At 32.6% G+C, this 10,525-nt stretch overlaps 1 protein-coding gene and 1 non-coding gene across 3 annotated transcripts; one reads left to right on the top strand and one right to left on the bottom strand.

The window, feature by feature from the left end:
- The first annotated feature begins 652 nt into the window (after positions 1-652).
- Positions 653-2,928, top strand: LOC7460381 (putative Myb family transcription factor At1g14600). Of its 2 annotated transcripts, none has more exons than XM_024587556.2 (6): positions 653-952; positions 1,061-1,399; positions 1,562-1,638; positions 1,786-1,822; positions 1,943-2,057; positions 2,157-2,928. In XM_024587556.2, exons 2-6 carry the CDS (start codon positions 1,141-1,143, stop codon positions 2,803-2,805), a joined length of 1,137 nt encoding a protein of 378 aa, XP_024443324.2. In that variant the 5' UTR covers positions 653-952; positions 1,061-1,140; the 3' UTR covers positions 2,806-2,928. The 2 variants fall into 2 exon arrangements, with proteins under 2 accessions (XP_024443324.2, XP_002323602.4); XM_002323566.4 differs by having other exon boundaries at positions 653-960.
- A 3,770-nt stretch (positions 2,929-6,698) lies between these two features.
- On the bottom strand, positions 6,699-6,772 carry TRNAI-AAU (transfer RNA isoleucine (anticodon AAU)). Its single transcript has one exon. It is a non-coding gene; the product is annotated as a tRNA-Ile (tRNA).
- Positions 6,773-10,525: the final 3,753 nt, after the last annotated feature.

The following is a 10,525-nucleotide window of genomic DNA, read 5'->3' as shown; positions in this document are numbered from 1 at the left end:
GTTAGATTATACATTCTTTTTTTTTCAGAGTCATTTTCTTATAAAAGATATTCCGATCTATGGCATAGCGTATACCCACAAATCTAGTTAAAACACAATAAATCCCACAAATTTCTAACAATATGGGTTAATTTACAATGAACCAAAAACAAAAACATTATTAATAATAATAATAGCTACATGAATAAATCTGGCCAACAAAAAAACCTTCTCAACAAAATCCTCAAAAAAATAAAAATAAAACAACTTCACAAATAAAAACTCAATAGAAAAAATCTCATAAATCTAGAAATCTCAAAAATTAAGACTTCAAAAAAACTAATACAAAACCTTCTATATATGCTTTAACTATATATTTTTTTTTTCACCAAGAAAAAGATCTCTCCCCCTTGGATCCAATATTCAAAAGTTTTTGTAGATCAAAGGAAACACTAATTAAAAAAGAATCACTCTATACGAAAAGAAATACTATAATACTAATAAAACTGGAAAATTGAAATATTTTTTAGAACAGGAATTTGATATAAATTCCAACAACTTTTTCTTTTCTTTTCTAACAATTGAGGCCCACATACGGGTCAGAACGAAAGGGAGGAAATTTTCTTTACACGAGAAAGGCTTCTCTACCTAGCTGGTTTGTTTTCTTGCTTTGCATGACATCCATGCATACATGTACAACATCACATGTTAAGTAGAGAGGAAAACCGTATCATATAATATAAATTAATAATCTAATGGAACATACAAAAATTTAGGTGAATAATTGTTTACATGTCCCAAGAGGGAGAGGGAGAGTGAGAGACTATCTTCTTTGTCAAGATCTAGGGTTCCTATCCTCTCTTTTTGCACAAAGAACTGCATCTCTTTTTTGTCTTGCTTAGTTGATGAGTTTTCATTACCAAAATCGATGCCTCGTGTCTTCTGAACAGCAGTTTTTCTCTCCTATCAGGAGGTGAGAAGGTACATGGTTAACTATGGTCACCTTCATAGGGGCCCTAGTTCCAATTTCGTTTTTAGCTTTGTAAATCTGTCTGTAGCCCTAAAATCCCTTGCTATGTAGTTGTCTTTGTCAGGTGAAATAGAAAGTTTAGACTACGATTTGGGAAGAAAGATAGGAGTGGAGTCAAAAGGAAAGATCATATGGAGGAAAGCAACCATACTGGATGTTCAAAAACAAGTGCCTCTCTACAAGATCATGATGAGAGTGCTGGTGGAGAGAATGATGAAGAAGAAAGTAGGCCTAAAAAGGGAGGAAGTTCAAGCAACAGCACGGTCGAAGAAAGCGAAAACAAGTCTTCAGTAAGACCCTATGTTAGATCCAAGCTGCCAAGGCTCCGTTGGACGCCTGAGCTTCATCTTTGCTTTATTAAAGCTGTGGAAAGACTTGGTGGCCAAGAAAGTAAGTCAAGATACCATATTTTTGCTTGAATTCTCAAGAAATGAAATCCTCTCATGACGGTCATAAATTCAGATTTAAATTCTTCAGTCTTATGGATTGACGTTGTAAGAACAAGTGAAAAATTCTTATTATCATTTTTTTTTTGCTAATTTCTTGGTGCAGGAGCGACTCCTAAACTGGTTCTTCAACTGATGAATGTTAATGGACTTAGCATTGCTCATGTCAAGAGCCATCTACAGGTAGTTTTATTGAAGAATTAGGATCAGTTTTCTAACAATTCCTTGGAAATATATTATTGACTGCAGTTCATAAATACATACCATAAGGTGATTCAGCATGTTCTAATTTTCTATTTCTTTTCCTTCTTGACCTGGAATCCTAATCAGATGTATAGAAGCAAGAAGGTAGATGATCCAAGTCAAGGTAATTAAGCCGTTTACATTCCATTCTTCTTCTTGACTTAATGAAACATGAAGATAGATAAAGTTAGGGTCTCTTCATTTTGCTCTGATCCGTAGAAGTACTGGCCTTTATTACATGCAGGCATGGCTGATCATAGGCATCTTGTGGAAAGTGGAGATCGCAATATTTATAACCTCAGCCAACTTCCCATGCTGCAAGGATATAATCAGTACCAACGACAAAATTCCAGCTTCAGGTATCAAATATGCAATTAGTAGGCATTCTTGTTCTCTATTTTCATAAATTAAGAATATCTTTTTTTGTCCATAAAATTTTTTCTTCCTGTTTTCTGAAGGTATGGAGATGCTTCTTGGAATGCTCGTGAACATTTTATTTATAACCCTCATGTGGGTCGGTGTGTGATCGATCGAACCAGACCAGGATCCTATGGAACAATGGCTGAGAGGATCTATGGTAGCAGCAACAATAGCAACTGGAGTGCCAATTCTGGCAAGTTCCAAATGGGTGCTTCCTCTTTGATTGCACAATCTAAATGGAAAAATGAAGAGCTTAAAGGTGATCAACAATTGCCACAATCATTGCACAACAATAGATTCTGGCAACCCCCACCAAGTCCGAGCCTCATTGATGTTAGCCCTCTCGTGCTACCTCAAATGCAAACCAAAGTAGGGGAGAGTAGTACACATTTTAAGAGGTTTCTGCCTTCAGATTCAAAATCAACAACTAGTACAGTACAAGAGTGGAAGACACTGAAAAGAAAGGCTTCAGATTGCAATCTTGACTTAGATTTGTCTCTGAAGCTAACACCAACAAAAGATCATGATAGCAACCAGCGAAGTTTGGAGGACAGTACTAAAGTTAACAGTGAGCTATCTCTCTCTTTGTACTCTCCCTCATCCTCAAAGCTTAGTAGATTGAAGAGAGAAGGGGATGGGAATAAAGATCATGGAAAAAGGGCAAGTACTCTAGATCTGACTATATGAATGAGACATTCTAAGTGAGATCTTGAGGTACTTGTCCAAAATATTGCAATTCATATGATTGTCTTTTACCATCATACAAAATCAATAGCAAGCATTTCTTAACTTCGAGCTTGCTTTCTCCAATGTCTCGTCATCATTACCGATGCACAATCTTGCCTATTATATGAATTAATTCCCGTCTGTATATAGCATCACACATATCCAATCCAATATTACACATGCAGGTGCCTTGCCCTACCTCTTACATAAACTAGGCGGTCCAAGGTTAACCGAATCCAGTCATGATTTAATCTTTTATATATTTATTCGCACCCATCGGATGCTATGACATCCGATAAGACTGTTGTGAAAAATATCACATCTATAACCTTAATTTAGGTCTGATCTCCAATCTTGGCTAGAGATATGCTTGGAACGTGAAGTGGGAACATATAAGCAAAGCTTGGTCTAATGGCAAGCAAATGAAGGATATTATAAAAGGGTATTATTCACCATTCAAACCATCCAAATGAGCTAAATTAAACTGTTAATTTAAACTAGCTAGGAAGATCTAGCTTACATTTAAACGATCTGGTATGATTTTATTCTTACAACATGACTCGAAACATCTTTATTTTGACGATTTCCACCATAGAAAGCAAATTACATTTCATGGCAGATTTTATTCTTGTCCTGCTAACTTACTCTGAAAATCTGAAAGTGCTTCCCCAGCTGATAAATCAGTTATAAAGCAAACGCATAGAGGCTCCCCTTAGTGCCTGCAGTTCTTTCTTCAGATATTGAAATTCCACTGCAAAAAATACAGAGTCTTGAGAGATCTTTGAGAGTGCGGCGGCAATGATTTATTTTTAAAGTTATTTTTATTTAAAAATACATTAAAACGATTCAAGAATATAAAAAAATAATTTTAAATAAAAAAAATCAAATTTTTTAAAAATATAATTCCAAATAACCCCTTAGTTACATGACGGACCACAAACACTTAAATAACAATCGGATCAACCTATAATATATTGTAACTCATTGCATATCATAACATATTTAATACATTCCAGTGTGATTAGTCTAGTTTCAACGGATCAAAATCTATGTAATAATTTTCCAAAAACGTAGCATAATTACCTTCTTTCATAGCCTTTTCTCTCTCAAGTCCTTCCATGATCTCCTTTATATGAGTATTTTCAGTTTGAAGAGCCATTTGGGATTGCTGGTAGAGTGACTCTTGTAGAGATAACCAATATACTTTGACCTGCATTTTTGTTAAATATTTGAAACATGGATATTGATCATTTGGTAGACACACACACACCAGTTTTAACCTTTAAAGGAGATGATGATCATGGGAGACAAAATATTTCAAGCACCTACGTACCTCTTCGGCTTTGACATCTCTTTCGAGTTTTTCTACATACACCAGCTTCCGAAGTCGGGATCTTTGAGCAGACAATCTGTTGGCCATAATTCTACAAAACAAGTGCGCCAATTTAATTAGGCAAATATCATATAAAAATTAATCTATATTCGAAACAAGAACTACCAAATTACAACATTCGTTTTTTTTAAAAAAAAAAACAATTTTATGATTTTGTTTGGTTAGTGTTTTAAAAAGAAAAAATAAATACAAAAAAAAAATTAATTAAAAAGATATAAATAAATTTATTTCTGAAATAATTATGAACTTAATTAAATTTGTTTTTTTTTTTGTATTTATTTTTTCTTTTTAAAACACTAACCAAACAAAATCATAAAATTTCTTAATTTTTTTCTTTCTATACTTAATTATTTTTATTCCTTTTTTTATCCCAAAAAAAGCTAGGATATGGAATAATATTTCTTATATAATATGCTTAATTGTAGGATTTAGAAATAGTATCCCTAAAATTTATATATGGGTATGACGTGTATTGCCAATAAGTTCCGATTAACTTGTGTTTGGCGATGCCGTGCATGGCTATAAATATTGAGAAATTATATTACGTAAATCTCAAATTTAGCAATCGTGTGGGCTTGTGCATATACATGCGACACGTGTGCATATACATAGTTATCAAATAGAAAATAATAATTTAAGAAACTGATCGAATGACATTTTAGCTAGAACAATTAATATTTTTTAAATTTCATAATTGCAAGATTTAGCAATTCTAAAGCATCTATAATTTTGGCGATGACATATATTAATTTCCAATAAGCTTTGATGATCTTATATTTGGTAATCTGCGACATGTCATGCATGGAGAAAAATTCATGTGTGATTAATTTAATTTTGGTAATTATGTGCATCAAATAAACATAGATTATATAAAACAATATTAATAGTGGTTTCATTTTATTTTTCTAAAAACTTTGGCAATAATATGTGTAGTTATTAAAATAGTATTTAGTTATTATCTCAAAATATATAAAAGTGATAGAGATAGATGAGACAAAAAAAATATATTTTTGTATTTTTTTTATTTTGAAATGATAAAAATACGCTTCAAAACCATGTTAAAGATATATTTACGTTATTATTCCTCAAACCAAACACGTTTCTGTATTTTTTATATTTGATATGTTTATTTTAAAACATTAACTAAATACAACCATTTTAATGAATTATATTTGATAATTGATGTACGACATGTCGCTGAAAATATTATTTTTATTATATGTGCTAAATTTTTAATTTGGGAACGCATGCGTCACATAAGCATAGAGATCATATAAGAAAATAACAAGTCAAGGGAAAAAATCAACCGTTTAATCCTTTTCGATTTCAATTCCGAGTCTAGAGCGTTGTCGTGCCTCCTCTTGCCCTGTGTATCATTCTGCTGCTCAGCTACGGTGCAAGAACCTGGAATAAAAGGCACTTTAATTCCATGGATTGAATTATCATTTGAACAAAACTTTTTTTCAAAGTAACTTTGATCTCTTTTCAAGAGGCCTCTAGTAGTAAAACTTTTTTTATATATAAAATATATAGGAGATATTTATTAATCAATTGTTATAGTCATTCAAAACATGGTTTTAACAGAGTAGTAAGAAGCTCTTACCAGTCCCCGACTTGACAAAGCAGGGTTCCTTCAGAAACGCAAATGAATCTCTAGCCGATCCAAGGAGTAATGGAACCCTAGGGCGTGAATTCGCCTCCATGTCAAAGTAGGAAGCAGAGTGACTTCTCTTAGGGTTCAGCATTTTGGAGGGTCGATAGAGATTTGATAAGCGGTGTTACCTACAAATAAGCAATATCCATATTCTTATATAATAACGAAAAACTATCAAAACAATAACAAGAAGAAATCAGAAAGACTCACTCACTTGGAAGAGCTAGTTGTTTGAGAGCAATGAAACCTTGTTAGGGCTTGTCAGCTATTTATATAAAAAATTTCAATTGTCACAGGAAATTTCTTTTTAATTATTTGGCTACAGCCAAAAATAGTGGAACCCCAAAGTAAAACGATTAAAATCACTAAAAATCCAAGAATACAAGGTAAGTTTTTGTATAATGAACAAGAACAACTTGGATCACCAACTTTAGACATATTGTGGCCTCGTTTATTTTTCTTTATGCGGAATATATGTGGTCTTGTACACAACAGATTGAAGAAGAAAGTACGTCAAGAGTATCAGACCCAGAAGAGATTTACTTAGAAGGTCATTAAAATGGCTTCCAAAGCTAGCTATATATAAAGGTGAAACACGCACCAACTCCATGGAAAAATTGATTTATATTGCATAGCAGCTGCGGCCCTCTAGATCCTAGATATGATAGTGATTTAGCTCTATCTAAATTCTTGGTGCATTTGAGGATAAGGATAGATTAGCCCTAGACGAACAAGGTTATACATGGCAGGTGTTTGGTGGGAATTCTCAAAAAAAAAAAATATGGTGCCAGAACTCAAAATATAAAATGGCCCATGCAGGTTTCGAACCTGCGACCTTCGCGTTATTAGCACGACGCTCTAACCAACTGAGCTAATAGGCCAGTTGCTGAGCTAGTTGAAATATTGTATACAAATAAATTGATTTCTTGCTCTATAAGAGATTAAAACAGCCTGGCCTTCTAAACTGAGTTAGAAAGAAAGGCCTGGGCTTTTTCAAGTTCGTTCTACCTTTGCTAACAATTGGGTATGGGGAAGAGGGCTTCACTATTCTTTTGCATTTCAAGCCTATCAAATTATCAAAAATCAGTTTTATAATAAAACAATTATTTCGATAAATTCCATCTTAGCCTGCTAGGCATTAATTTTTTTTAATTGAATCCCTCTATCCAATTCATTGTAGTTTTTTACAGGAGAGTGCTAACTTCTCATCAATGCACTGAAGAATCAATTGAAGAGTGGTTGATGTCATCTATAGAATCTCATAGGAATAAATTTTAGTTTAAGAACCCAATTAAAAATTGGTGGCTATGTTTGGAAATAACTTGAGATATTCTTTTCTATTATTATGTATGAGGTATAGGAATTTGATTTCATAAATTTTGATAAAAGTTTGTATATATATTTTTATACATCTATTTTGAATTTTTGATATCTTCTTATAAAACCCAAAGACATTAACTTTATCCAGAAAATCTGGTCCAATTTTAATTTTAATTATAATTGTATATATCCAATAATTAAATAATGTAGCTATGGTCATTTTTTTTTACGTATTTACTCATCATTTTAAGCATCAATAGATTCAAAAGACTTTCCTGGACAATTTTAATGGTGTATCTTTCATTTAATTTGCTGTATTTAGAAGCATAAATTCTCTTAATTACTTACTCAAATCCTAAACTAGTAAAATTAAGAAAATAAATAAATCTTTAACCATGAAATTATCTATAGTTAATTGTGAAATATTAGATAATCAAAGGGTGTGCATATAATTTATGCAAATCGCAACACAGGACACAGATGGCACTGGGTTACATCCACCCCAAAATATCCCCGCAAATGTTCAATGTATATTAAATTATTAATTTTGTCGCTCTCCCCTTTATTGAAGCAAAGGACAAGATGCTACCACTTCCTAAAATCATTTACACACCAAACAAAAATAATAATTGCTACATTATCACTTGTATTGTCTTCGAAATATTGCTAAAATCACGATTTTTAAGGAGCATGTCCTCATCCTGATCAACTAGCATATCGGCACCATGTTTTTTAAGGTTAACATGCCTTCATATATATATATATATATATATATATATCATAGGATATGCTCCCATCCATCACATAATTATAACCGATAGTTGAAGCTTGAGTCGAATCGGTATAAGACAAGGGGGAAAAACCCTCAATATTTTATGCAAATGATGTGTGAATCAGAGTTATAGATGGACGAGTCAGTACGAAATCATAGAACTATTCTTGTCCCGATACGATTCATTCACATTCCTCCATGGTAGGGTAGAAGTCCATAATATGCCAAATACAATTTATGGTTAAAGAGAAAAGGATGCCGTATACTACTTTTTCTCGAGGAGGAAAAAATATATTGCACACATATTTCTCATGAATAACATAACTTATTAAGAAAAAAAATTGTAGATTAATTCGGAAGAAGATACGATAGTACCGATCTAAAGTTATAAACTAATACGTATATTATCATAGTTGATGCTCCAATCTGTTGAAACTAGAAGTAGACATCTAAAAACTACATTACATAAACTTAGGAACTTGATGTGGATCAAATCACATGAATCCATCACAACAGTAAGAAATATATATTCAAAAAAAAAGTTTATAATAATAATCAACTGGGTTCATGCTCTTGATATCTTAAGATTGTGAAAAGAAGAAGCAAGCGCGCTCGCGCATATATATATATATATGGAAATTATTGCAGTAACCTCTGGATCTGGATGAATTAATTCTGAACCTTGATATAGAATCAGGTTGATAGCTCCAATGCTCTGATCATTGGCAGCAATTCAGGCCAGGCATATTTTAGGAACAGTGCAGATGCTGCAGTGAGCCTATATTTCTATACCGGTTGCTGGGTTGTCTTGTGCTCCACGGATTGATGCATCAAATACCCATCTCTAATCTGACCTTTGAAGTCAGGACTACCGGAAACATTCCTTGGCGAGACAAGCTCCGGTTGCCTGACTTTTGAGGCATCCCTTAGTCGTTTTGCACACATACAGTAGAGAATAAACAGAAGACATAAAGGGAAAAGCAAGAGCAGCACTAGCATCGTAATCTGACCGTGGATAGCAAAGTTACGGTCACTTGAGACAGGAATCTCATCCTTCTGAGTGTGAACAATATCAGGGGACAATGTAACTGATGGTAATGAACCAGCATTAGCCATAGAAATTACCAGTAGTGACTTTACTTGCTTGCTGACTGTAAGTTGTAGTGGGCTAGCTAGAGAGAAGGTTAAGGGTCTCAATGTGCTGGGATGTTGCCAAGAAAAGGAGGAATGACTTGTTATGGATGGGATGGTGACACTGAAATAGAGGAGGCTGAGCAGCCAATAATTTTTGTAATATTGAAATATGGCCCTTTTTAGACTATTCATGAATTGTAGATAAGCATCTTTGCTCTCATTCACATGTAAGAAATCAGTTTGTGATTAATTGATAATTACGGGAAAAAGAAAAGACATTGATCGTGCTATCTATATATCGAAGTCTTACGTGTCAAATTGCTATTCCCTTATTGATATTGAGGTGACAATCAATTAGGTTTGCCTAACATTTATATATATATATATATATATATATATATATAATCAATTGAACATTCAGATAATAATTATATATATATATATAATCAATTGAACATTCAGATAATAATTTGAAGAAACAGGATGAATTTAAAAAAAAAACTAAAAAAAAATTGGAATAAGCCTAATTATAATATATCAATAATATCATAATTTAAACTTTATTTTTTATGTGCTTCTTGCTTGTGTTTGTTCAAAAATAAATACTTTCAGCACTGTAAATGAAATCAATTATTGTATATAAAAAATCAGACTTATTAACTTTTATATATATATATAGTGGGTCATATTTACAGGACTAACTGACGTATTAAACATGCTAAAGAAATTTTAGAAAATTATAAAGATACATTTACAAGTCAGGGTTACATCGATCCGGAAAGAAAAAACCCCAGACTTCTTAATAATCCACCGTCAACCTCCTTTCATAATATCCTACCTCCATGAAAGTCGAATTCTCACCGCCTTCTTGAAAACAAAATGTCTTGAACCATCAGACGACGGCGGCACATTTGCCCGTCCAGATTATGATTTCAGAAATGCCCTAATACCATCTTCAAATTACTTATCTTTTTGTTAGGCAAGAGATAGGACAGAAAACTATACTGGTTTGGGGGTCCCCAGAAACGATACAGGAAGATGTCTAGCTCTAGCCCCCTGGCCCAATTGGGCAAATTAGTGATAGGACAATTATGAACCTTCTCTTAAAATATTTTTTCTACAATAGTTTTTTTTGAGATTTTTGTAACAATTTCTATAGTATAGAGATATTCTTAAATCAATTTTTATACATCAAGACTAAATCTCTTTCTAACATGTAAAATTTTGAATAAGCTATGTATTTGGATTGAAGCATTGATAAAATAATGTAAATCCACTTAATGTTAAGACTTTAAGAGTATATCATGTATAATTTTTAAAAAAAATTAATATAAATGTTTGGGTTAATTTACATGTACTTTAACTAAACTTACGAGTCCTGAAGTTAATAATGAAATAAATCTTTAAT

Source organism: Populus trichocarpa, chromosome 16 (assembly GCF_000002775.5).
Source record: "Populus trichocarpa isolate Nisqually-1 chromosome 16, P.trichocarpa_v4.1, whole genome shotgun sequence".
Taxonomy (NCBI): domain Eukaryota; kingdom Viridiplantae; phylum Streptophyta; class Magnoliopsida; order Malpighiales; family Salicaceae; genus Populus; species Populus trichocarpa.
This window is presented reverse-complemented; position numbering and strand designations above follow the sequence as displayed.

Bases quoted from the DNA above. Each gene is read 5' to 3' on its own strand.
- LOC7460381 (XM_024587556.2), top strand. From the start codon at position 1,141: ATGGAGGAAAGCAACCATACTGGATGTTCAAAAACAAGTGCCTCTCTA. The intron at 1,823-1,942 runs GTAATTAAGCCG...TATTACATGCAG, and splicing joins GGTAGATGATCCAAGTCAAG to GCATGGCTGATCATAGGCAT. The intron at 2,058-2,156 runs GTATCAAATATG...TGTTTTCTGAAG, and splicing joins CGACAAAATTCCAGCTTCAG to GTATGGAGATGCTTCTTGGA.